The following is a 25,888-nucleotide window of genomic DNA, read 5'->3' as shown; positions in this document are numbered from 1 at the left end:
CACCAGAGCCTGTGTTCAAGCCCAAGTATACCAGAAGAAAATACGTTCTCTGAGGCTACTCAACAACACTCCTCACTTTTTGTTTTTGTCCTAGCCCCTAGCAGAGGTCCCAAGCCTGTTCCTATAAACTACAAACTAGGTTAGATTCCCTTGTATCATCCCATGATACCTCATACTTGCCAGCCATGAGTTTTTATAATTAAGAAAAGATTCAGGCAGTTTATATTTCTCCCACTGCTACAATAGAAGCTTCATATATTAAAAAACCATTTGTCTCTTCAGTGCTGAGCCCACTAGCACATAATAAAATGCCTAGTATGTAGGAGATGCTTTGCTATTCTGAAAGGAAAACAGAACAAAATCAAAAGAAAAATAGCACAGAGGGCTGGGGATATGGCCTAGTGGCAAGAGTGCCTGCCTCGGATACACGAGGCCCTAGGTTCGATTCCCCAGCACCACATATACAGAAAACCGCCAGAAGCGGTGCTGTGGCTCAAGCGGCAGAGTGCTAGCCTTGAGCGAGAAGAAGCCAGGGACAGTGCTCAGGCCCTGAGTCCAAGGCCCAGGACTGGCAAAAAAAAAAAAAAATAGCACAGAAAGGACAAGTTGAGGCCAGCATTAGGTCAGCCTTCCCCTGGACCTTCCTTCAGTTTCTCTACCTCAGTGAATCTTGAGGAAATCCAGTGAATTATCAGGGAATCTTGATAGGAATTTTCACTAACATTGAGAAAAGACCCCAGGCCTCAGACTCTGAAACTAAATACACATCATAATTGTTTTTCCTAGAACCTACCTGCTTCTAGGTCATCTTCATCTAATTCTGGGGTGCCATAGCTTCGACTTAGTGCTTCTTGGATTTCATTTGCATCTTCCATCATATCTTCTAGCTGGTCTTGTAAGTCCTATAGAAGTGTATTTATTTTTTAGCATTTTCCTTTAATTGCCCTCTTCCCCTACATTTTCTTCGAAATGAGCAATTCTTTTTTTTTTTCAAATTTTTATTATCAAACTGATGTACAGCAAGGTTACAGTTTCATATGTTAGGCACTGGATACATTTCTTGTACAGTTTGTTACCTTGTCCCTCATACCCCCCTCCCTCCTCCCCCTTTCCCTTCCCCACCCCCCACGGAGGTGTTCAGTTCACTTACACCAAACAGTTTTGCAAGAGAAATGAGCAATTCTTAAAATGATAATGTAGATAGAAGGCCAAGAGTATAACTGTCAGCTCACCTCCATAACCTGTTCTTGGCTTTTGACTGGTTTTGATCAGCAACTGAACGGATAGTCCTCGAAAACAAACGTCTCTATAGAATTCTTTCAATTTTTTCCCCTTATTTTTTTGGCTAGGGATTAAACTCAAGGTATGTGAATACAGTAAAGAATTTGCATTACTTAATGAGAAATGTTGCTAGGCCTTAATTTTCTCACTTAAAGATGGAATTACGAGACATTCTGCATTCCACACTGGGGAACAAATTAGTGTTGGTAATGTATAAGATCAAAATCAGTATCATTTATCCTTCAGAATTTCAAGAGCAATACAAGATTTTTGAAAATTTCTTCCTAGCTTCTTGTATTTTTCCATATACAAGTACAAAGGGTAGAAAGTAACATGGGGGAAAGTAACATGGGGAGCCAAGCACTGATGGCTCATGCCTGTAATCTTAACTATGCATGAGGCTGAGATTGGAGAACTGTGGTTTGAAGCCAGCCCAGGCAGGAAAGTCTATGCAACTCTTATCTTCAATAAACCACCAGAAAACTGGGAAGTGGTGCTGTGGCTCAAAGTAGTAAAGCATTAGCCTTGAGCAAAAGAGCTCAGGGACAGTGCCTAAGCCCCAAGTTCAAGCCCCATGACTGACCAAAAAGAAAGAAAGAAAAAATTTGGAGCTAGGTATAGTGGTATACACTTATAATCCTAAGTTTTTTTGTTCAGCTATGGGGGGCATGAATTCTTAGCTTCACATTCTCACTCAGCTTTGTTCTCATGGCTAACATTCTACCATTTGATCTCTATTCCAGCATTTTACTGGCTAATTGGAAATGGAATCTCTAGATTTTTTTCTGACCCAGCTGGCCTTGAACAATGTTTCTCTAGATCTCAGCCTCTTTCCTGGACCAAACCTAGCCCCTAAAAGATGCACTAACTTTAAGGAACTAATAACTTACTATTAAAATATAAGGAAAATTATTAGAAAGGGAACTGATTCCATGCCCAATACTGTTTTAGCACTTTACATACATATCCTCATGTAACATTTATGACAATACTAGGAGATAAGCAATAACATCATTATTTTACAATTGAGGGAACAGACTAAAACATATGGAGTCAGAAATAACTACTGAGAAACTGGGCACTGGTGGCTCATGCTTATAATCCTAGCTACTCAGGAGGCTGAGCTATGAGGACTGCAGTGCAAAGCGAACCCAGGCATGAAAGTCCATGAGACTCTTATCTCCAATTAACCCTCAGAAAACCAGAAGTGGTGCTGTGGCTCAAAGTAGTACGAGTGCTACCCTTGAGTGAAAAAACTCAGGGACAGTGCCCAGTCCCTGAGGTCAAGTCCTATGACCAACAAAAAATAAATAAATAAATAAAAAGAAAAAAATTAATTGGAGTTTATTCTGTCAGGATGTTCACTTATTTCATCTGTATAAAAACTATTAGGAACTTTACATCAATAATAATGAAATTGATAGTTTTGGCATTCTTTCTACTAGTAATGGCAGACTTGAGATTCAATTACTCTTTGCTCTTCCTATCAAGCACATATATATGGATCTTACAGAAACTAGTGCAAGCTGGGTGCCAGAGGTTTCTGCCTGTGATCCTAGCTACTCAGGAGGGTGAGATCTGAGGTTCACAGTTCAAAGCCAGCCTGGGCAGGCAAGTCCATGAGACTCTTATCTCCAAATAACCACCAGAAAATCGAAAGTGGTACTGTGGCTCAAGTGGTAGCGTGCTAACCTTGAGCTGAGGAGCCTAGGGACAGTGCCCAGGCCCAGAATTGAAGCCCCACGACTGACCGAGAGAGAGAGAGAGAGAGACAGAGAGAGAGAGAGAGAGAGAGAGAGAGAGAGAGAGAGAGAGAGAGAAAGAGAGAGAGAGAGAAAGAGAGAAAGAGAGAGAGAGAGAGAGAGAAATAAACTAGTACACATTCTTGCAGAAACTAGTATACATCTTACCTCTATCTGGTCGATTTTTACTTGCTTATATGCCTTCTTCATTTCTTTTACTCCTAGTTTCATTGCATCCACCTAAGAGTAAAAAATATAGTATGTTAAGAAGTCATGCTGACTAAACTGACTTTAAAAAGCCTTCAGAGGGGCTGGGAATATGGCCTAGTGGCAAGAGTGCTTGATTTGTATACATGAAGACCTGGGTTCGATTCCCCAGCACCACATATATAGAAAACAGCCGGAAGTGGTGCTGTGGCTCAAGTGGCAGAGTGCTAGCCTTGAGCAAAAAGAAGCCAGGGACAGTGCTCAGGCCCTGAGTCTAAGCCCCAGGACTGGCAAAAAAAAAAAAGCCTTCAGAAAGAGTACAAGACTAATAAAATAATGGTAAAGATGCTTTGGGCATACCGTGGTCTTGGTGTCTTTCAATGATTGGATGGTGTAATTGGCTTGTTCCATGTTAAAGGACTGTTGGGCAAGGTTGTCCCGCTGCTGCTCATACCTTTTATAAAATTAAGTGAGAATGGGAAATGTGAGTCAGAAATCCACTGGAACAAAATATCTTGATCAGAATTTCAAGGTTAAAAAGGGCAAAATACTTTAAAAAATTAACACAATGTCTCTAGATATTTTTCCTTTGCAGGTTAAGTTACAATGCTATTTATTTTTGCCAGTCCTGGGGCTTGAACTCAGTGCCTGAGCACTGTCCCTGGCTTCTTTTTGCTCAAGGCTAGCACTCTACCTCTTGAGCCACCGTGCCACTTCCGACTTTTTCCGTTTATGTGGTGCTGAGGAATGGAATCCAGGGCTTCATGCATGCTAGGTAAACACTCTACCAGTAAGCCACATTCCCAGCCTTACAATGCTATTTTCCACTTAACATTATAGAAATTATTTTAATAATTACATATATAGTTTTATTTTTAATTAAAGCATTTTTGAGACAGTCTTATTATGTAGCCAAGGCTGGCTTATAAATTTGTAATCTTGCCTTAGCCTTCTTAGTGCTAGGTTTCAGGCATACTGCCATCAAGTCTAGCCTTGCTACATATCTTAATATCTTAATTATTGGACTGTGGGGCATGGCTCAAGTCATAGAGTTCAAATTATAGTACTGAGAAAGAGAGAGAGAGAGAGAGAGAGAGAGAGAAAAGAGGGAATACTTTTTTTTGGTGTTGGTTCTGAGGCTTGAACTCAAGGCCTGGGCACTGTCCATGAGCTTTTTTTTGCTCAAGGCTAGAGTTTCATCACTTAAACCACAGGTTTACATTTTCGCTTTCTTGGTAGTTAATTTGAGATAAAAGTCTCAATTGCTTTCCTGCCTGGGCTGGCTTCAAACCAGGGATCCTCAGGTCTCAGACTCTTGAGTATCTAGGATTATAGGCATCAGCCACTGATGAACCATCACCAAAATGCCCATGATATTTAACATTAAATAGAAAATGATTTATAAAGACATTATCATTTCATTTTCTTCTAAATACTTTATGTAAATATGGTAGGTATACATAAGCAGAGGGAAAAAGCAGTGGAAAAAATAACTTCCCTCCTCCCCCCGCTTTTGTTTTGGTGCTGATACTGGGTCTTGAACTCAGGATCTAAGCCCTGTCCCTAAGCTTCTTGTGTGAAAGCTAGTGGTCTACAAAATGAGCCAAAGGCTTTTTGGTGACTAACTGGAGATAAGAGTCTCAGTGGTGGGCTGGGAATATGGCCTTAGTGGCAAGAGTGCTTGCCTCCTATACATGAAGCCCTGGGTTCGATTCCCCAGCACCACATATATAAAAAATGGCCAGAAGCAGCGCTGTGGCTCAAGTGGCAGAGTGCCAGCCTTGAGCAAAAGGAAGCCAGGGACAGTGCTCAGGCCCTGAGTTCAAGGCCTAGGACTGGCAAAAAAAAAAAAAAAAAGTCTCAGTGAATTTTGTGCCCTGGTTGGCTTCAAATCATGATCCTCAGACCTTAGCCTCCTGAGTAGCTAGGATTACAGGTATGAGCCATCAGCTCCTGGCTACCTTTCTTTTTTTCTTTGGAGACAGAATGGGATCCTCTTGCTTTACCTTTCCCAGTGCCTTCCTAGTGCTAAGATTACATAAGATTACAGGTATGCACCATTCATCAGAATTTTGGCATTTTGCTTCACTTTGGGGAGGGGGGGAAGGGGTAATATTGAGGTTTAAAGTCCAGGCCTCCCATATGACCCTAGCCTAGAATTCAGCATTTTAAAGGTGATTATTTCTAGTAGTAAGAAAGTAGGTAATTTATTTACTTATTTATTTTTTTGCTAGTCCTGGGGCTTGGGACTCAGGGCCTGGGCACTGTCCCTGGCTTCTTTTTGCTCAAGGCTAGCACTCTACCTCTTAAGCCACAGCACCACTTCTGGATTTTTCTGTGTATGTGGTGCTAAGGAATCGAACCCAGGGCTTCATGCATGCTAGGCAAGCACTCTACTACTAAGCCACATTCCCATCCCATTAGGTAAATTTTCTTCTGCTCAAGTTTATGTATACCCCATGTTTCTACAATGAATCTATATCAATAGAAAATATTTTAAAATTACAATGCTGAGCTCAGGGTGTGGCTCACTAGTAGAATGTTTGCTCAGCATTTGTAGGGCCCTGGGTTTGATCCCTGGCATGAGAGGGGTGGAGTATGAGTCCGGTGTGGTGACACCTGTAATACAAGCACTCAGGAAGCTGAGGCAGGAGAATGGAGAGTTTGAGGCAAACCTGGGCTTAGAAGAGCAAAATCCTGTCTCAGGGCTGGGAATGTGGCTTAATGGTAGAGTGCTTGCCTTGTATACATGAAGCTCTGGGTTCAATTCCTCAGCACCACATATATAGAAAAAGCCAGAAGTGGCACTGTGGCTCAAGTGGTAGAGTGCTAGCCTTGAGCAAAAAGAAGCCAGGGACAGTGCTCAGGCTCTGAGTCCCAAGCCCCAGGACTGACAAAAAACAAAAACAAAAACAAAAAACCAAACAACAACAAACCCTGCCTCAAAACAAGAACAAAAAATTGAAATGCCACCAGAAAAAACAGAAGTGAAGTTGTTGCTCTAAATGGTGTAGTACTAGCCTTGAGCAAAAGAGCTCAGGGACAGCACTCAGGTCGAGTTCAAGCCCCATCACTCAAACACACACACACACACACACACACACACACACACACACACACACACACAACTGAAATGCTACTAACAAAGTAATAGAGGCTAGGCACAGGCAGCTCATGTCTATAATCCTAGCTACTTCAGGGCTGAGACCTGAGGATAGTTTTAACGTACTCTGATCATCTTAGGCACTATAATTTCTTTCCCCAATGTGATTTAATTAAAAAAAAAAAGGAAAGACGATACCTAATACATTATAAATAGTCATTTAAAATGAATAGAGGGGCTGGGAATATGAATTAGTGGTAGTGAAGCCCTGAGTTTGATTCCTCAGTACCACATCAACAGAAAAAGCTAGAAGTGGCACTGTGGCTCAAGAGATGGAGTGCTAGCCTTGAGTAAAAAGAAGCCAAGGACAGTGCTCAGGCCCTGAGTTCAAGTCCCAGGATTCGCAAAAAAAAATCTGTTATGGTTATGTGGAAATACTCAGCATTTGTAATTGTACAAATAAATCTAAAAAGAGCATACATTAAGCCTGTCATATTTGCATAGTTAGCATGGGTTTGACCAAGAGTGAAAAAAAATCAAAAGAAATTTCAGAAACAGAACAATTAGCTGGGTGCCAGTGGTTCACACCTATACTACTCAGGAGGCTGAGATCTGAGGATTGTGGTTCAAAGCCAGTCTGGGCAGGAAAAGTCTATGAGACTCTTCTCCAATAAACTACTCAGAAAAAGCAGGAGCACCTGAGCCCTGAATTCAAGCGGGGGATGAGGGGCACGCACAGAAGCGGGGTGGAAGGACATGGGACACGACAGAATAATTTACTGCACATACATTATGCAGATCAGTTCATGCAGAGAAATCCTATGTCAGTACACATTATTTCCCCACCTTTTTATAAAAACATGTCTTTCAAATGGTACCCCCAAAACAAATTTTAAGTGATGAAAATTTTAGATTGTTGAAAGACAACATGTCTTTAGAAGACACTAGATGGCATTATGGGAAATAGGAATCAAGCATTCAAAATACAGCACTGAAACCTGCACATCCTGAGCAGTTGTAGTTTTTCCCCAGTAGTAGACTCCTCAGAACCATATATTCAAGGGATACCAAGGGTCTATTCTACAACCTAAATAATGGAGAACCAAATCCCACTCAAAATATTGGCCCACTCAAAATATTAAGTCATTAGCCACCTATTGCTAATTTTACTGAAATTTAAAAATTAAATAAAATTAAAACTTTGAAAAGTTGTAATTAAATGAACATTTAGAAAACGGTAAGAAACCTAGGTAAGATGGAAGACTTATTTTCCTTTTATTAAAACTGCCAGAGAAGGAGCTCACACATGTAACTTACATTCGCTTTTGCTTTAAAACCCGCAGGGCTTTCTGCTTGACCATATTCTGAGGAGAAAAACATGTTAAATAAAAAGTAAGTAGAAAACACATATATAGTAAAAGAAATCTTCCATATCCTCAGATTCACATCTCTTCTTCAAAGGAACAGACAGGAATAGTGACTCCTGGATTTTGTTCCCTTCCTAAGTGCAAATATCACCAATGTGTAGTCTTATCTGTTTTTGCATCCCATATCACAGAATCCTAAACTGCTTTCCCTTTTCCTGATGCATATTATCTCTACTTCCAGTGGCAACAGTGTCCATCTTACATATCTAATTACCTTAGCAGAGTCCCCAGTTGGACACCTACTCTCAATCCAAACCTAACAAGCACAAACTCCTTTATCCTATTTCACCTTGGAAACAACCAACCATGGCCCACTAACCTCTCACTTCTGAAGCTAAAACATTTTTACACCACCAGGTACCAGTGTCTCATATCTGTAATCCTAGCAATTCAGGAGGCTGAGATCCAAGGACTGTAATTTGCAGTCAGTCTGGGCAGGAAAGTCCATGAAGCTCTTTTTTTTTGTCAGTCGCAGGCTTGAACTCTGGGCCTGGGCACTCTCCTTGAGCTCTTCAGCTCAAGGCTAGCACTCTACCACTTGAACCACAGCACCACTTCTTCCATGAGACTCTTATCTCCAGTTAAACACCAAAAAGCCAGAAGTAGAGCCTAGTTCAAGTGAAAAAGTACCAGTCTTGAGTATAAAAGCTAAGGGACAGCACCCAGGCTCTGAGTTCAAGCCCCAGCACTGGCACAAACAAAACAGCAACAATAAAAAAAAAAATCAACTAAGGTGGCTGGGAAAATTTTTCCCTCTAAACTGGTCTATATGTGATACTGTCTCCTCCAATGAGGGGGGGAAAGCAGACATTATTACCTCACAGACAATAATAACTGGCATTATTGGGTACTACTATGGTCTAGATATACTATGCAGGTCACATAAATTGCCTTATTTAATCTTCACACTTCTAAGCACTTACCATACCCATTATAAAGAAGGAAAAACCCCTTTGGCGTACCCCCTGTGGTCACTGTATATGATTTTGGTACACTGGATATTGTATATATGTTCATCTGAGCTAGGGAAAGTAAAATGAGGGACAAAATAACACAAGAAATGTACTCACTACCTTATGTAACTGTACCCCCTCTGTATATCACCTTGTCATTAAAATTTAAAAAAAAAAGAAGGAAAAACCAAGGTTCTCCAAGGCCCTGGCTTATAGTGATTAAAAAGAGAGCTGGAAAAAATAAGGTACTCTATATCCACAGTCTGCACCTAAACATAACATTCTACATTCCTACTTGACAGAAGTTAAATATAAGTGACATTATCACAGCTAGTAGTGAGTGACAGTAATAGCTAATAGTAATACCTAATTCAGCACTTTTTCCCAGTATGCCACTCTTTAACCAGTCTAATTACCTAACTTGACCAACCTGGTAACTCCCTAAACCTAATCACGACCCAGTCCTCTCCAGAGTGCCACCTTCCCAGTGAATGTACTCATTCCTATGAACATGCTTCAGGAATGTGATTGACATCCTCTCTCCACAAGATCAAACCCTCAAATATCTAGCTTCATAAAGGAAGGGATGACATTGTCCAAAAAGAAATGTACTCATTACCTGACCTATGAAATAGTAACCTCTCTGCACAATACCTTAATAACAATAAAAATATTAAAACTCTAGCTTCAAACTCTACTCTATGAAGCATATGCCTGCACATGTTTCCTCTTTACCAGACTGTGAGCATCTCTTCATTATACTGCACAAGTCCCTACCAAGAGGCCCCATTTCATAGGTGCTCAAATGAGACTGTTACAGTATGTTCTACAGCACTAGCTGCCTATCTTACCTTGGCAGGCCCCTCTCTCATCTTCTTGATTTGATCCTTGTACTTCACTAGCTCAGCATCCAGCCGGGAAATCTTTTTATCAATGGATTCTGCTCTGCTATCCACCTTGGGGAAAAATATCAAATGTAGTGGTAGTTACCACACCATACTCACATGAGAAGGGGGCAGGAGGAGAGGAAGGACTTCAATGGAAGCAAAACAAGGGAAGTATATGAGGAAAGGTAGAAAACAGTGGTTCAGGTAGAGGTAGAGGGGTGTGTGTGTATGTGTGTGTGTGTGTAGATTTCCAGTCAAACACGCTTTGTAAACTATACTCCATTTCCTGGTTTGATACCCAAAGTTCTTCTCAAGTGTTGAGGTAGAAAAACAATTTGAGAATCACTGGACTGAGATTTCTCATGGGGATGAGTCAGGTTGTGGATTCAACAAGAAGGCAGAGGAAATGAGCCTGTATCCAGTGAAGACATAGGTTAAGATTTTTTTTGTCAATCATGGGGCTTGAACTCAGGGCCTGGGCTTGTCCCTGAGCTCTTTTGCTCAAAGTTAGCATTCTAGCACTTGAGCTACAGCTGTCACTTTCGGTTTTCTAGCGGTTAATTGGAAATAAGCGTCTCAAGTCTGGCTGCCTTGGCTGGCTTTAAACCGTGATCCTCAGATCTCAGCCTGAGTAGCTAGGATTACAGGCATGAGCCACCAGCTAGGCTAAGACTATTTCTAATGCCATTCCCTAGATGGGATGGGGGTGCTAATCTGAGAGCCCAAGGTTCTGAATTCTGTGTTTCAGAGATTAAGATCTGAGGTACATATGTGTTAACCTAGTATATTACAGAACGAGCTGATATGGGCGATGGACGAAAGATGAAAAAGGGTTTGTAAGAAGAAAAGGTCAGCTTAGATGAATCAGGGAGAGCGTATAGGCCTAAAGTAGATTGGAATGAGGAGGCCAGGCTGAGAACGAGTAGCCTGGGCAATGAGTGGGTGGGGTGCAGGTAGGGCCAAGCAGTGTCGGGGCTAGGAGGATCCCTGGTTTGTGGCGTCAGGAATGATTTAGAAAACAGGGATGAGGCGAGGAGATGGAGAAGGCCGAGTTTTTGAAGCGCCGGGGACTAGGACTGGAGTGAAAGAGTGGGAGCCGGGGACAGGGGATGGGCGGGGTCGGGAGCATCGGAAGCTTTGAGTCTAGTTACTCAAGGTTAGGTGCCCACCGTGCCAATGCAGTCAGTCAGGCTGGGCGGCGGAGCCTTGGGTTTCGCTTTTCCGAAGAATCGGTTCATCTCGAACGGCGGACAAGAAACCCAAACACTGGAGAAAAATCCCGAGGCGGAAGTGGAGTCAGTGCCACTCCGGCTTCCGGCCCCTCCATGCGCAAGCGCACTGTGCTCTCTCTAGTTCCCTCATCCCTCTTTTCCGGGTTTTCAGCTCCGCCTTCCAGGGAAACTGGCGCAAAGCATTGGGAGGGGCGGAAAGAGGGTCTGACGGAGGCGGGGCCTTGGCGGCAGCAGAGGAAACCCAGATGAGCGAGGCGGGGCCCTGGCTGGGTGGGTGGGGCCTGAAGGCGGCCTTGGCGGATTGGGCGGGGCCGGAGAGAGTCCAACACAGGGGGCGTGACCAGTCGGCAGGGGCGGGGCCAGGAAGTAGCCCCTCAGGATTCCCGGACGCTCAGCTACCATCGCTGAGCGGTCAACAAGCGCGGGCCTGGCGGAGCGGGGCGGCGCGCGGAAGCCGCGAGGCGACCGGGAGCGGCTGGGCCCCCGGCGGCGCGGTCCTCGGTCTGGCCGGGAGTCGCGCCAGTCGGAACACCCAGCCGAGCGCCGCCCGCCTCCCTCTCAGCGTTCCTCCTTGCGGAGTACAACCAGCGGAAATGAGCGATCCACCAGAGGCTCCGCCACCGGCACCGGTAGGCCGCGGGTGAAGAAGAAAGGCCATCCTCGCTCGGCCCGGAGCGAGAAGGTGACCCGGCGCAAGGAGACGACCCAGGCCCACGAGGCGCCCGGGAGCAGGCACTCATCCCGGGGCAAGCAGGCAACCCGGAGCAAGGACAAGGAGGTGACCACGTCGGAGGAGGTGGCCGGGACTGAGGAAGTCGCAGCAATCGAGGAGGTGTCCAAGGCCGAGGAGGTGGCCCGGGTCGAGGAGGTGACCCGTACCAGAGAAGTGGTCCGGACCAGAGAGGTACCCCGGCCCCGAGAGGTGCCCCGGCCCCGAGAGGTGCCCCGGCTCCGAGAGGTGCCCCGGCCCCGAGCGGTGATCTATACGGCGGAAGTGATCCAGACAGCGGATGTGCCCCAGACCGCGGAGCTGACCCAGGCACCGGAGGTGACCCATGCCACGGTGGTGATCCAGCCCGAGGAGTTTACCCAGCCCTGCGAGTTGACCACCGCCAAGTTGACCCGGAGCGAGTACATGATCCCAATCGAGGTGGCGACCCCGATCGAGGATATGGCGGCAGCCGGGCTCAACGTGACCGTCAGCCACAGTGAGCGCCGGGCTGCCGGGTGTGTGGTCTCCAAGTTGGGTTTTGAACTTAGGAAGTGCGAAGCATAGATTCTTGTCAGCGCCGTCGGTGGGGCTGGTTTTGGTGTGGGGCTTCTGTGAGCACACCTTTCCTTATTCTTGGTGTGTTTTATATGTAGTTATTTGTTGGATTGTACTTGTTAGAGCATATCTGAACATCGTGAGTCTAAGTTGTGTGAGTGTCTGTGTCAGCCCAGTTGTAGATCTTGTGTCACACTTGTTTTGGGCCATGTTAATGTACAACTGCTGTGTGTCTGGACACCTACGTGTGTCATGATACTGAACTTTGTTTGGCAGGCTGCTCTTTTTGCCTTTCCTCGTGTTGGTACGATGAAGATCCATGAATCCAGGCATTCACTCTTGGCACCCCTTATGGTTGACAGAAAACTAAACAAAATCAGTACACTTGACCCATTTGACCTTATGGACCTGTTGGGAGACATCAATGGCTTGGTGTCATTTGCTGGACAACCTCCTAAAGGTCAAATACCTGGAAAGGAATTGGTGCCTTCCAAAAAATACTTTTTGTTTCATGGTGTGCCCAGTGGGAAAGACTAGAAGGAAAACAGTTCATTGATGGTTATTCAAGGAAGACCAAAGCAATACCAGAGTACAGGCCAATCAGCCAGGCCACAGAGCTTATGATGAAAAATAGGGGTTTTGGAATGAGCTGGAGCTAATGTTACATTTGATTTTACCAATTGAGTCTCCACAGGCAAGCCTTTATTTTACTTTTGTGGGGTTTGAACTTATGGCCCACTATAGCCATGCCCTCAGCTCAGTAGGCAAGTCTTAATTAGACTGACCTAACTGCTTATTATCTTTTTTAAATTATTACCTCACATTAGTTATACAATGAAGGATTTCATTGTTATATTTCCACATGTTTACAATATTTTCCAGTCAGTCTCACCCCTCTATCACTTTCTGTTCTTCCCTTCTCCAAACAATTTCAACAAGTTTCATTATTCTATTTTTATAGTTGAAAACAGTTTCCATATTAATCCTGGTTAGCCCTACCCATTCCAACTAGTATATTCCCCCTTCCCTCACTTCTCCCACCCCTTATTCCCCCCACTCCCTACTCATACTCTTCACTTTTCCTACAGTTCTCACCCCCATTCCCATAGAGCCTGTTTCTCTTTCTTCATTCTTCCATCCCCCTGTTGATCAACATTTCATTGGAGTTTTTGTTGTTTTTTCATATATATGTACCATGTATTTCAAAATTATCCACTTTTTATTTTTCTTTGCTTTTCCATGTGTATAATTATGTATATTTATGTATACATTTGTATGTATATGCAAATGTACATGCCCATTGAAATCTTTTAGGCCTAGCTTTTACATATAAGTGAAAACATAACAGCATTTTAGTTGTTTGAGCTTGGTTTGTCTTACTAGATGTATTTCCTCCAGCTGCATTTATATTCCTGCAATTGACATGATTTCATTTTTCTTTTGGGGGAAGTTATGAATTTGTAGTAAATAAAAACCATAGAATCCCCTGGAAGCCCTGCCACCTCATTTTTCCTTATGTCTGTGTAATATTCCACAGTACATATAGACTACATCTTTAGCCATTCATTCATTGCTGGTTATCTTAGATAATTCGACTTTACTATTTCACTATCTATTGTGACCAGTGCTACAATAAACATAGGTATGCAGGTTCTTTCTGATATATTAATTTACTCTCCTTCAGATACATGTTTAATAGTGGTAAGGTACAATCATAAGGAAAGTCTTTTGTTGTTGGTGGTTATGGGACTTGAACTCAGGGCCTGGGCGCTGACCTCTGTGTTCAAGGCTAGCACTCTACCACTTGAGCCACAGTGCCACTTCTGGTTTTGGAGTGATTAATTGGTGATAAAAGTCTCATGGGGACTTTCCTGCCTGGGCTGGTTTCGAACTGTGATCCTCAGATCTCAGCCCTCTGAGTAGTTAGGATTACAGGCATGAGCCAACGGCATCTGTTTTTTACTCTTTTTGGACAACCTTCTTACTGATTTCCACATGGTTGTCCTAATTTAACTCCCACCAGCAGTATATGAGGGTTCCTTTTCCTCTGCATCTCACTAGCATTTGTTGCTATTTCTTTCCTTGTTGGATGGATGCCTTTCTGACTGGGGTGCAATGGAATCTTAGTGTGATTTTGATTTGTATGTCCTTTGTGGCTAAGGATGATGAATATTTCTTCAAGTATCAGCCATTTGTGTTTTTTTTTTTCTGAGAACTATCTGTTCAGTTTGCTTGCCTATTTACTAATTGAATTATTCTCTTTTCTGTTTTAGTTTTTGAGTTCTTTGTGTATTCTGGATATTAATCTTTTATTTGTTGAATATGGACTCACTGATTATTAATGAAATAGTATGTGCTTTATGAGGATTCCAGGGAATAAACAGCATGATGTGTGAAATTAGACTAGTACAGCATCTCCTAAATAAGTGTTTAAAATGTTAGCAACCATTAGAATAGTTCTGCTAATAAAAGAAACAAAATTCTTGAGCAGATGACCAAAGGAAGGCTAGGCCTAGGCAGCTGGGGACAAGCACTTTGGAGTTGGTATCAGATGAGTTGGGCCTTGAAGCCTGCATAAAATATAGTAAAGCATCAACGTGTATTGGTTTATGTAAAAGAGTTGTCTTCATTACATCTTTTCTTTCTCCTTAGGCAATGAGAGGCACGATCTTTATGTTATCCCGCAGATGGGCAGCAGTGAACCAGTTGTCCAAGACCTGGCCCAAGTTGTTGAAGAGGCCACAGGGGTTCCACAGCCTTTTCAGAAGCTTATATTTAAGGGTGGGTATTTCTCTCTCAGCTTTGGCCCTGTGGTAAATGCTTACCCATACCTAATGGTAACTTTCAGTTTTCAAATTGGAGTAGTTTTAATTTTGTTCATTTAGTCTTTTTAACAGATCTTTATTAAGGACTATGTACTAGATTCAAACATCTGAACAGGTGTCAAATTTGAAGTGACATAAAGATGGCAGAAATCTCATCATTTGCTTCAATAAACCAATTTAATAAGGGGCCTGGTTTTAAAAGTCTGCTAAGCAATGCTTATTTGTGCTAGAACCTATCTCCTTCTCCACCCCTGTTCTCTGCCCTCCCACTCCCACAGCTAGATTTATCTCATTGAACGACAGTCATAAGGAACTTAGCCACTTTTTAAAAACATTTCTTAATTATACAAGCAATGGGATTTGACATTTCAAGTTGGGGCATGATCATGTACCCTTATATCCTAGGCACTCTAGAGACAAACTCAAGTTTCATGCAAAACTAGGCAACATACTGCGCCCTTGTCTCAAAAGCAAAAAACAAACACAAAACCCAAAAAACAAACAAGGTATAGCAGGCTTATGTTTATAATACCAGCTACTCTGGAGGCAGATTGAAAGGATTGCAGTTTGAAGCCAGCCTGGGCAAAACGTTAGTGAGTTTTCACATCTCAATCAGTAAGCTAGGTGTGGTCATACAAGCCTGTAATCTCAGCCACAGGCTTCAGGATCTTTGTATGTGGCCACTCCTAGCAGAAAAACTCTGAGATACTATCTGAAAAATAAAGCAAAAAGGATTGGGGACATGATTCAAATAGTAGAACACGAATAGTAGAGCATCAAACAGTAGAGTAGAGCATGAAGCCCTGAGTTTAAACTCCAGTACTACCAAAAGAATCAAAGAAGCAAACAGAAAATATCTAAGATGGCTATACAAATTTATGCTTATTTCATTAGTGATTACAATTATACATTTGCTGAAATCTGTTCTAACTTCCCCTCCCTCCCCCCTCCTTCCCTCCATCCCTCCTCCTCCTCTTCTTCCTCTTCCTCCTTCTCTCTCTCTCTCTCTGGAATTTATCAGTATTATGCATAATCAGTATAATTTGACATACTATTCTTCTCTTTTCAGGAAAATCTTTGAAGGAAATGGAGGCACCTTTGTCAGCACTTGGAATACAAAATGGTTGCCGGGTTATGTTAATTGGGGAAAAGGTAAATCACTTTTTCTACCAAAATTGGTCAGAATCAAGTGACTAAAGTCTTTTACATTTATTTCTGTTTAGAACACCAAGCTTGGGGCTGGGAATATGGCCTAGTGGCAAGAGTGCTTGCCTCGTATACATGAGGCCCTGGGTTCGATTCCTCAGCACCACGTATACAGAAAATGGCCAGAAGTGGCTCTGTGGCTCAAGTGGCAGAGTGCTAGCCTTGAGCAAAAAAGAAGCCAGGGACAGTGCTCAGGCCCTGAGTTCACGGCCTAGGACTGGCCAAAAAAAAATAAAAAATAAATAAAAATAAATAGAACACCAAGCTTGACAGGATATGTGTGTGTGTGTGTGTGTGTGTGTGTGTGTGTGTGTGTGTGTGTGTCTTGGAGCTTGAACTCGACTTGGCTGCTCTTACTGAGCTTTTTGCTGAAGGACAGTGCCACACCTCCACTTCTGGCTTTTTGCTGGTTAATTGGAGGTAGGAGTCTCATATTCAATGTGGGCTGGCTCCGAACAGTGATCTTCAGATCTCAGCATCTTGAGTAGCTAGGACTACATGGCATCCAGCAACAGGCCTTTGTATACAGTATGTTTGAATTACCAGTTTTGTTGTCCTGATTTTTGTACCTTCTTGCACCTGTTGATTTAGTGCTTGAGCTTTTGCTGTAGAAATTTGGGTCAGTATTGCTATCTTAACATGGCTTTTGTCTTGGTGGAGGACTGTCAGTATGGTTAAAATGGTGCCTAGAATAGACCCTATGTGGTGTGGAATTTGCAAGAGTTGTTTTTTTTTTTTTAATGAATCTGTAGATATTAAATAAGACTCAAGCTGGGTGCCAATGGCTAATGCCTACAATCCTAGCTACTCAGGAGGCTACTCTGAGGATCACATTTTGAAGCCAGCATGGGTAGGAAAGTCTCTGAGACTTTGATCTCTAATTAACTACAAAAATAATCTAGCAGTAGAGATGTGGCTGAAATGGTAGAGAGCTAGCTTTGAGCACAAAAGCTCAGGGATAGCACCCAGGCCTGAGTTCAAGCCTCAAGAGTGACACACACACACACACACACACACTCAGTGCCAATTTCATAAGCCTGTACACACACACACACACACACACACACACACACACACTCAGTGCCAGTTTCATAAGCCTGTACATTTAAATCACTTTTTTTGGCCAGTCCTGTGCCTTTGACTCAGGGCCTGAGCACTGTCCCTGACTTCTTTTTGCTCAAGGCTAGCACTCTGCCACTTGAGCCGCAGTGTCACTTCTGGCCGTTTTCTATATATGTGGTGTTGGGGAATTGAACCCAGGGCTTCATGTATACGAGGCAAGCACTTTTGCCACTAGGCCATATTCCCAGCCTTAAATCACTTTTTAAACTAAAATCTCCCACAAGGAGAATACCCTTTTTGACTTGAAAGAGTAGGGCCAGGCATTGGTGGTCCACATCTGTAATCCTAGCTATTCAAGATGCTGAGATCTAGGGAATTGCATTTTTTTTTTTTTGGTTGGTTGTGGGACTTGAATTCAGGGTCTGGACGCTGTCCTTGAGCTTTTCTGCTCAAGGCTAGTGCTTGACCACTTTGAGCCACAGCTCCACTTCCTTCTGGTGTGGTTCATTGAAGATAAGAGTCTTTTCTTCCCTGGTTGACTTTGAACCATGAGTGATCATCAGATATCAGCCTCCTGAGTATCTAGGATTACAGGCATGAGCCACCAGCACCCAGCAAGGGAAAGGGCTTGTATTTGAAGCCCTCCCAATAAGAATAGTCTGTTAGATTCCATCTTTGGAACAACCAAGAAAAAGCAAAACTGGAGGCATGGCTCCAGTGGTAGAGTGCCAGCCAAACAAACAAGCAAAGAAAATTCAAGGGCCTGAATACAAACTGTGGTACCAGTAAACAACAATAACAACAACAAAAAAACAACAAAACTGAGTTGGGGAAAGAGCCATCTGGTGACAGATGAGGCAGTGGCCCTCTGAGGTGTTGAGAAAGGGCTGTGGCCAGCTCTGCATTGTGACACAGTGGAATTATTGAGCATATGAAGTTGCCTTGCTTCAAGTTAGGTGGCTAAGTAGAGAGATAACAGAGATTAACAAAATGGAACCAAACAAAGTCTAATCTAGACTTGGTACTACCAGGAGATTAAATTTCAGCTTGATTTGGCCACAAAGAGATGTGAACAGTTGAGTACTATTGTACACAAACCAGGAAGCTGCTGGCCCTGGCTACCAGTTGGTCAGGTGAGAGAAAGGAAAATGTTCTAAATCTCGTGGGATTGGGTATGACTCAAGTGATTGGAGTGCCTCCCTATTAAGTGTGAGGCCCTGAATTCGAACCTCAGTACTGCTCTCTTTTTCTTTACATCAAAAACCTAAATTCTAGCTGGACATTGCTAAACATCCAGTAGAACCCATGGGTTGAGTCTACAAAAGCTTTAGGACCTGCAGTTGGAGCTGTCCCTGAATTTTGGAGTCCGTTCTATCTCATTTGGGTTGTGTGACATTGGATAACTTTGCTATATTAAGTCTGTTTCATCATCTGTAAGGGCTTTGATAAGGCGTAAAAAAGCAATACAGGTAACACGCTTAGGATAGTACCTGACATGTAAGGATAATAAACACTAATCATCGTTATCATTATTATCATTAAATAGGACAACATTTAGGAATTACATTTAAAGGAGTAGTTGTTCTAGGCATGCCTATAATTCCATCTGAGAGTGAAGTGTGGAAGGAATGAAAATTTGATCAAAGCCAATCTGGACTACATAGTAAAATCTTGTCTCAGAAAAATTAAGACAAACCAAAACTAAAACAACAACAAAACCAAGGAATCATTGAATTCTGGCTGTAGCTCCCTCAACAGTGTTGGTTACAATCTGTTACATTGTAGGCTTCAGTCTGGCTGCCAATCAGCACACAGATGTTAGATTGGCTTCATTTTCTTGTTAGTACCCTCAGTAGACTGTTTTCCTGACATCTTCCTTCTCTCTGGACTAGAATCTCAGTACTGGAGAGGCTAAGGTACAAAACTTCTTTATATAACCCTTTGACTTGCTTTCTAAGAAGCAGGAGAATTAAGTCCATTCTTCCTAGGTCAGTGATTTAAAACAATTCTGGCCATAGTCTCAAAATAGGACAAACAGTTATAGATCTTGGTGACTGTTGGCTTCATTTAATTTTTTCTTTTTAGAACAATTCAGAAGAACAGGCTGAACTAAAGAAGTTGAGACATTTGGAGAAGTCTGTGGAAAAGATAGCTGACCACCTGGAAGAGTTGAATAAAGAATTTACTGGAATCCAGCAGGTAACTTCCTTCATGAACTTTGACTTTCTACCACCTGTAAGAATTTTGTGGATATGTTGTGTGGTTATGTTGGCAAGCTCTGCAGTCACACTACCTGGGTTAGGATTCTGACTCCACCTTTCTATCTTGTTTTGCTTTTTTAATGCTGTGCTGGGGATACAATCCAGGACCTCATGAGTGCTCTGCTTTTTACCACTGCAAGCTACATCCTCAGTCCCTTACACTTTCTCTTATTACAGTCAAGTTTATCTTTAAGTTTCTCATCTGTCAAAAAGAATAATAGTGTCTCCCTGTAAGGGCTGCTATGAGGGTACTTTCTAAGTACTTTGTAAATGTTCTGTTATGTCAGACTTTAGCCATCATCCATTTTTGTTCATAATGGAGTAACTACCATGTTACCATCATGTGTGAACAGATAGACTTCTCACGGTCCAAGTATTGTACTATTTTTAGCAAGGCCAAAAAAATCAAAAGAACAAAATAAAAATAAATAAAATAGTTTTTCAGTGCTGAGAGTTGAACCTTGGACCTAGAGCATGGTAGGCAAGTGTTTCACATAGATCTACAACCCCAGCCCAGTGAAGAATGTTTTGTTGATTCATAGGAGAGTCCAAGCTCAGTTTGGTCTTGGTAACATCAGGATTATCCTATTTAATTCTTCATATTAGAGATAGGTACTGAAACCCAGTAAAGATTAGAAATACCTCAAGCCCAACTATTTCCCCTTTCATTTTATAACACTATTGAGTATGTGTTTGTGCTTTAATTATACGAGTAATGTTTAGGTGGCTCACACTTATAATTCTAGCTACTTGGAAAGTGAAGATCAGATTATGATTGGAGACCAGCCTAGGCAAAAAAGATGGAGTTAGCAAGACTCCTATCTCAACTGTGGATGGTAGTGTGCATTTGGCATTCCAGCTATACAGGAAGTATAAATAGGAAGATGGCATCTAGGCCAGCTTGAGCAAAAATGTTCTTTACCATTTGGGATAGGTAAAGACCCTATCCCGCTGGGTGCCAGTGTCTCTTACCTATAGTCATAGCTACTCAGGAGGCTGAGATCTGAGAATTGAGGCTCAACGCTAGACCAGGCAATAAATCTGAGAGACTATTATTTCCATTTAAACAAACTGGAAGTTGTATGGTTCAAGTGGTAGAACCCAAGCCTTGAGCAGAAAAGCCAAGCAAGAGTATGAGTCTCTGAGTTCAAGTCTCCATACTACTTCCCTCCCCCCACCAAACAAAGACTATTCCAATAATAATTAAAGCAAAAAGGGCTGGGAGTTAATGGTTGGAGTGATAGAGCCACCCAACTACCTGCCTAGCAAGTGCAAGGCCCTGAATTAATCATTCCCTCAGTATCAGAAAAATAACTTGTAATAATATGTAATGATAGTACAAAAGTTTAAAAAACATGTATAGGTACTAATATGCAAAATAAAAATGACTTGTAAAAGCACCAGCTAGTATCTGGCTGTCAGGATTCAAGCCCAGACCTTCAGACCTTAATGTCTGTGTTTTTAATATCTGCCTCTTAATGTATAGGTATACACTTATGACTCAGAGATGACCACTATGAAAGTCTGAAATATACTTTCATTTTAAATTAATAACTGTTATGTGGACTTTGTGAATTATTTTTTATTAGCTAGAAAATTGAAAATTTTCTGTCATTGAGAATGGTTTCATATATGTATATTAATATATTACATGTAATATGTAATATATATTATATGGCATATAATATATATGTATATTGTACATAATATATTTATATCTTTTTTTTTTTTTTGGTGCCTGTTCTGGGGCTTGAACTCAGCCTGGGGGCTGCCCCTGAGCTTTTGTTGCTCAAGGCTAGCACCCTACCAGTTGAGTCATAGCTCTACTTCCAGCTTTTTGGTGGTTAATTGGCAATAAGAGTTTCACAGACTTTTCTACTGCTGTCATTAGGCAATGTGAATGAACAACCAGAAAGTTTAGTAGTAACAGCAAGCACTGCTGCCGGTTCAGTAGCTTATGTCTGTGCCATGAGTTATGATAAGTATCTACATATATTCCCCTTTTTTCAGTAACCTCCCTGGGAGTAGGTATCATAATCTCTTCAAAAAAAAAAAAGAGGGCTGGGAATATGGCCTAGTGGCAAGAGTGCTTGCCTCATATACATGAAGCCCTGGGTTCGATTCCCCAGCACCACATATATAGAAAAGGCCAGGGGTGGCGCTGTGGCTCAAGTGGAAGAGTGCTGGCCTTGAGCAAAAAGAAGCCAGGGACAGTGCTCAGGCCCTGAGTCCAAGCCCCAGGACTGGCAAAAAAAAAAAGAGGTTGCTGAATGGGTAGCTTAAGTAACTTGCTCATCATCCGTGGTGATCCTCAGATCTCAGCCTCCTTGAGTAGCTAGGATTATAGGTATGAGTCACTGTCTGAAAAATGGTATTTTTCAAAGTTACATATTTCATCATATATAAATATAAGGTGGTGAACTTGCTCTCTAGTGTTTGTCACTTAGTCTTTTTTTGGTAGTGCTGGGAGTCAAACCAAGAGTTATGAGCATGCTAGGCAAGAGTTCTCCTGATCTACATTCCTAGCCCTTGTGGTATTTTTTGTTGTTGTTTTGAGATAGTGTCTCACAGTAGTACCCAGACTGATCTTGAACTCCTGGTCCCTCTTACCTTAGCCTCTTCAGTACTGAGACTGCAAGTGGGAAACACTAAACCGGGCTGAGTCCTTTTTCACTTGGAGCTGGCACTATCACTTGGCCATGGCTACTCTCTTGGAGCCCTTTGTTTTGGTGCTGATCCTGGGGCTTGAACTCGGGGCCTGGGTACTATCTCTGATCTCTTGTGCTCAGGGCTAGCACTCTACTGTTTGAGCCACAACTCCACTTCCATTTTTTATGGTGATTAATTGAAGATAAGAGCATCATGGACTTTCCTACCTCACTGGCTTCAAACCTGGATCCTCAGATCTCAGCTTCCTGAGTAGCTAGGATTATAGATGTGAGCCACTGGCACCTAGTTGGAGCCCTATTTTGGAGACAGGGTCTCCCATTATTGCCCGCTGAAACTCAAGATCCTCCTGAATTTACTTCCCAAATGCTAGGGATATACATGTGTGCTATCATTCCTTGCTAGCCTAATATAATTTTCCATGAATATATGTAATGCTTCTTTGAATGTTCTTGAAAATAGATCTTTTTTGGGGGTACTTCTGATTTTGGGGGGTTAGAATCACTAGGTACCATCTGATGTTTTTGCTACATATAGTTAAATGGGCATCTATAACACTTAACTTTGATAAACATCTTCAAAGGTTATTGTTTGTTGGATTAAATGAGCTCAAGATATTTCTGCTTTCTAACCCTTTTTTTTCTATTGAGGTTTGAACCCAGGGTCTCTTGCCTGCTTGGCTTTTTTTGTTCACAACTGGCACCCTACCAGTTGAGCCAGCTCTGTGTGTGTGTGTGTGTGTGTGTGTGTGTGTGTGTGTGTGTGTGTTTCAGTCCAGCTCTTGGGCTTCTCACTTTTTTTTTTTCAAAATTTTATTATCAAACTGACTTACAGAGAGGTTACAGTTTCATACGTTAGGCATTGGATACATTACTTGTACTGTTTGTTACCTCCTCCCTCATACCCCTCCTCCCAGGGGGGCTTCTCACTCTTATGCTTAGCTTTCTTGCTCATAGATGGCATTCTACTACCTGAGCCATGCCTGGTTATTTGGGAGGTAAAGTTGTATGGACTTTGTGCCTGGGCTGGCCTTGAACTTTTGTTTTTTGGCCAGTCCTGGGGCTTGGACTCAGGGCCTGAGCACTGTCCCTAACTTCTTTTTGCTCAAGGCTAGCTAGCACTCTACCACTTGAGCCACAGTACCACTTCCTGCTTTTTCTGTTTATGTGGTACTGAGGAATCAAACCCAGGGCTTCATGCATGCAAGGCAAGCACTCTACTGCTAAGCCATATTCCCAGCCCAGTCTTGAACTTTGATTCTCTTAATCTCAGCCTCCAGAGTAACTAGGATTTCAGACTTCAGCAGCTGTTGTCCAGCTGCTTTCAAACACTTGCTGTCAAGTTATTCCCCTTTTTCTTCACACTAACCCTTCTGGGTGTAGGTATCATAATCTCTTCTATAAAAAATGAGGTTGCTAAGGCATGGATAGCTTAAGTAACTTGCTCAAGATCAAAAGTAGTAAGTAAAAGTCAGATCTCTTAGAACCAAAAGCCTATCTCCCCCCCCTTTTTTTTTAATTATGTTTAAGATCGAACCCTGGACCTCACACTTGCTAGTGCAAACACTGCCAACTATGCTACATTTCACTAGCTTCTGCTCTTAATACTTATTTCTTGTGTGCAGGTATATACTTGGGACTAGGGGCTTCAATGGAGGCCTTAGGAAACATTTGATACAGTAGCCTTCAGTGGGGTAGAATTATTGGACTGGTCTAAGGTCAGCCTTTCCTTTTTTCTTACGAGATGAAGTTACAGGTCTGAGTAGTATGTTGGCTTCTTTGGGCTGTGGTGAACTAAATTTTGGTTACTTTTCAGTACAAGGAATCCTTGTAATAATGCATTATTCCCCCCACCCCTCACAGGGTTTTCTGGCTAAGGATTTACAAGCTGAAGCTCTCTGTAAACTTGATAGGAGAGTAAAGGGCACAATTGAGCAGTTTATGAGGATCTTAGAGGAGATTGACACAATGGTAAGTAAATTTTCAGCTCAGAAGAACTAGTTTCTTGTGACAATATTTCAGTCAGTTTCACACAGTAACATATCCATATCCTTGTTGCCTCAGCAAAACCCATCACTTGAGGATGCTGTTCTGGGTCCTAGAATACACAGATAATAAGATGGTTCCAGATCTCTAGGCATTCATAGTTCATTAACAGAGGGCTTTTATCACGTACTAATGGATGCTACCAGCATTTGTAGTCATGAAACTAAGACTTAAGTGTGGACCATGATTTCATGTTCAAAGAACATCAGCAAGACTCATTTTACTTAGATAATTAGTTATTCCACATTTGCTGAGTAGAATTCAACCAGAACTAGATCTTGTGTGACTATTGAATCATAGACCCTGGGTTCTCTTTTGAAATGGCAGTAGTGATATTTCTAGCCTGATGCTTCATTCTTGAGGGTGAAGTGCTTTGGGTTTGGGATTCTATGAAGTGGGGCATGGTGGTGGTAAAGAACCTGGCATGGTAAGCTCATGATCTGGCCAGGACATAGTACCCATACCTAGGAAACAGAAAACAAAAACAAAAAAGAAAAAGGTCTATGTTCTAGATTTGTTTTATGGTCCAGATATGGAAAACAGGTGCTTTTATAGGGATGAAAGCTATGACAATGTCCATGTTGGACGCAGACCTGGAGAAAAAAAATGACTGTTACACTCATACTGGTGACTTATGATTTGCTTGGTTTATGGAATATGTTTTCAAAGTGTGTGTTCTGTTTATCACTAAAGATTATGTGTCAACTTTTTCTTTCATAGATCCTACCAGAAAATTTTAAAGACAGTAGGTTAAGAAGGAAAGGCTTGGTGAAGAAGGTTCAGGTAAGTTGTGTATTAGCATATGACAAACTATAATGTGTTAGTAAACTGGTGTGTGTTTATCTGTTCAAAGTAGGGTAGTGTAGAAATATGATAATTAGCATAGGCTTTTTTTGGTTATTGCTTATCTGCATGAACCCAGAATATCAGAAAAGATCCCACTTCATGTATCTATTTGAATTTAATCTAGGAATGACATTTATTGGAGAGCGACTAGGGTTAGAACATCACACAGTTCTAGAAGGCTTGATTCACTGTTCAGTGCCACCTTCATTTGAGTAGTAGCACAGTCCTTGCTATGAGGTAGGGTGCCGCTGTCTACCACGTTTTAGGAAGTTGTAAGCCTAGGGAATGGTGAAAGTCTGGCCGCATGGCCTTTTCATTGCTCCCCTTACCTTGGAGCCCAGGCTGGGTGCCCATTTCCATCTATGCAAGTTTACCTCAATGAACAAAGATCCTCATGTGGGCAGTGGTTGGCTTGCCCTTGGAGAACTCTCACTGCCCTGTGTCTGTCTTTTAGGCATTCCTAGCTGAGTGTGACACGGTGGAGCAGAACATCTGCCAGGAGACCGAGCGGTTACTATCTACAAACTTGGCCCTTGCTGAGTGAGGAACAGTGGAGAAAGGCTGTACTGTTCTGAATTGCAGCACCACTGCTCTGGAACAGAAATTGCCTATTTTCTCCAGGGCTACCAGAGTCAACTAGTCAATTGCCAATTTTCCTACTCCTACACGGGTTCTCAATGAAAAAGTACTGTCTTTGCAATCTAAAGTAGAGTTGCTTATCTGTTTTCTCATTCTGTATTTGGGTGGCTGTACAATCCAATAGCTGCCTTTTCTAGAGTGGCCCTTCCTGCCCAAGTTTTTTCAGCTTTCTTGAGAGTCAGGTGCTTTGTGTGAGCTAATGAGAGGTTTTAGGGTTTTTTTTTTATTTTTGGTGCCA

At 42.3% G+C, this 25,888-nt stretch overlaps 2 protein-coding genes across 2 annotated transcripts in view; one reads left to right on the top strand and one right to left on the bottom strand.

Annotated features, from left to right (window-relative positions):
• Nucleotides 1–10,938, bottom strand: part of Chmp5 (charged multivesicular body protein 5) — a 15,474-nt gene extending 4,536 nt beyond the window's left edge. The window contains exons 1-6 of the mRNA XM_048362950.1: nucleotides 10,770–10,938; nucleotides 9,565–9,669; nucleotides 7,651–7,697; nucleotides 3,591–3,684; nucleotides 3,192–3,263; nucleotides 794–902 (exon numbers count right to left, since the gene is read on the bottom strand). Of these exons, the coding sequence (XP_048218907.1) occupies nucleotides 794–902; nucleotides 3,192–3,263; nucleotides 3,591–3,684; nucleotides 7,651–7,697; nucleotides 9,565–9,669; nucleotides 10,770–10,838 (496 nt within the window). The 5' untranslated portion in view covers nucleotides 10,839–10,938. The remainder of the gene's footprint in view (nucleotides 1–793; nucleotides 903–3,191; nucleotides 3,264–3,590; nucleotides 3,685–7,650; nucleotides 7,698–9,564; nucleotides 9,670–10,769) is intronic.
• Bag1 (BAG cochaperone 1) lies at nucleotides 10,926–25,888 on the top strand. The gene is made up of 8 exons (XM_048348156.1): nucleotides 10,926–10,940; nucleotides 11,203–12,040; nucleotides 14,752–14,880; nucleotides 15,994–16,076; nucleotides 19,278–19,391; nucleotides 23,983–24,090; nucleotides 24,886–24,948; nucleotides 25,466–25,888. Exons 1-8 carry the CDS (start codon nucleotides 10,926–10,928, stop codon nucleotides 25,553–25,555), a joined length of 1,440 nt encoding a protein of 479 aa, XP_048204113.1. The 3' UTR covers nucleotides 25,556–25,888.

The sequence above is a fragment of the Perognathus longimembris genome, chromosome 1, assembly GCF_023159225.1.
Source record: "Perognathus longimembris pacificus isolate PPM17 chromosome 1, ASM2315922v1, whole genome shotgun sequence".
In the NCBI taxonomy this organism is placed as follows: domain Eukaryota; kingdom Metazoa; phylum Chordata; class Mammalia; order Rodentia; family Heteromyidae; genus Perognathus; species Perognathus longimembris.
Note: the sequence above shows the minus strand (reverse complement) of the source record. Positions and strands in the feature narration are given on the sequence as shown.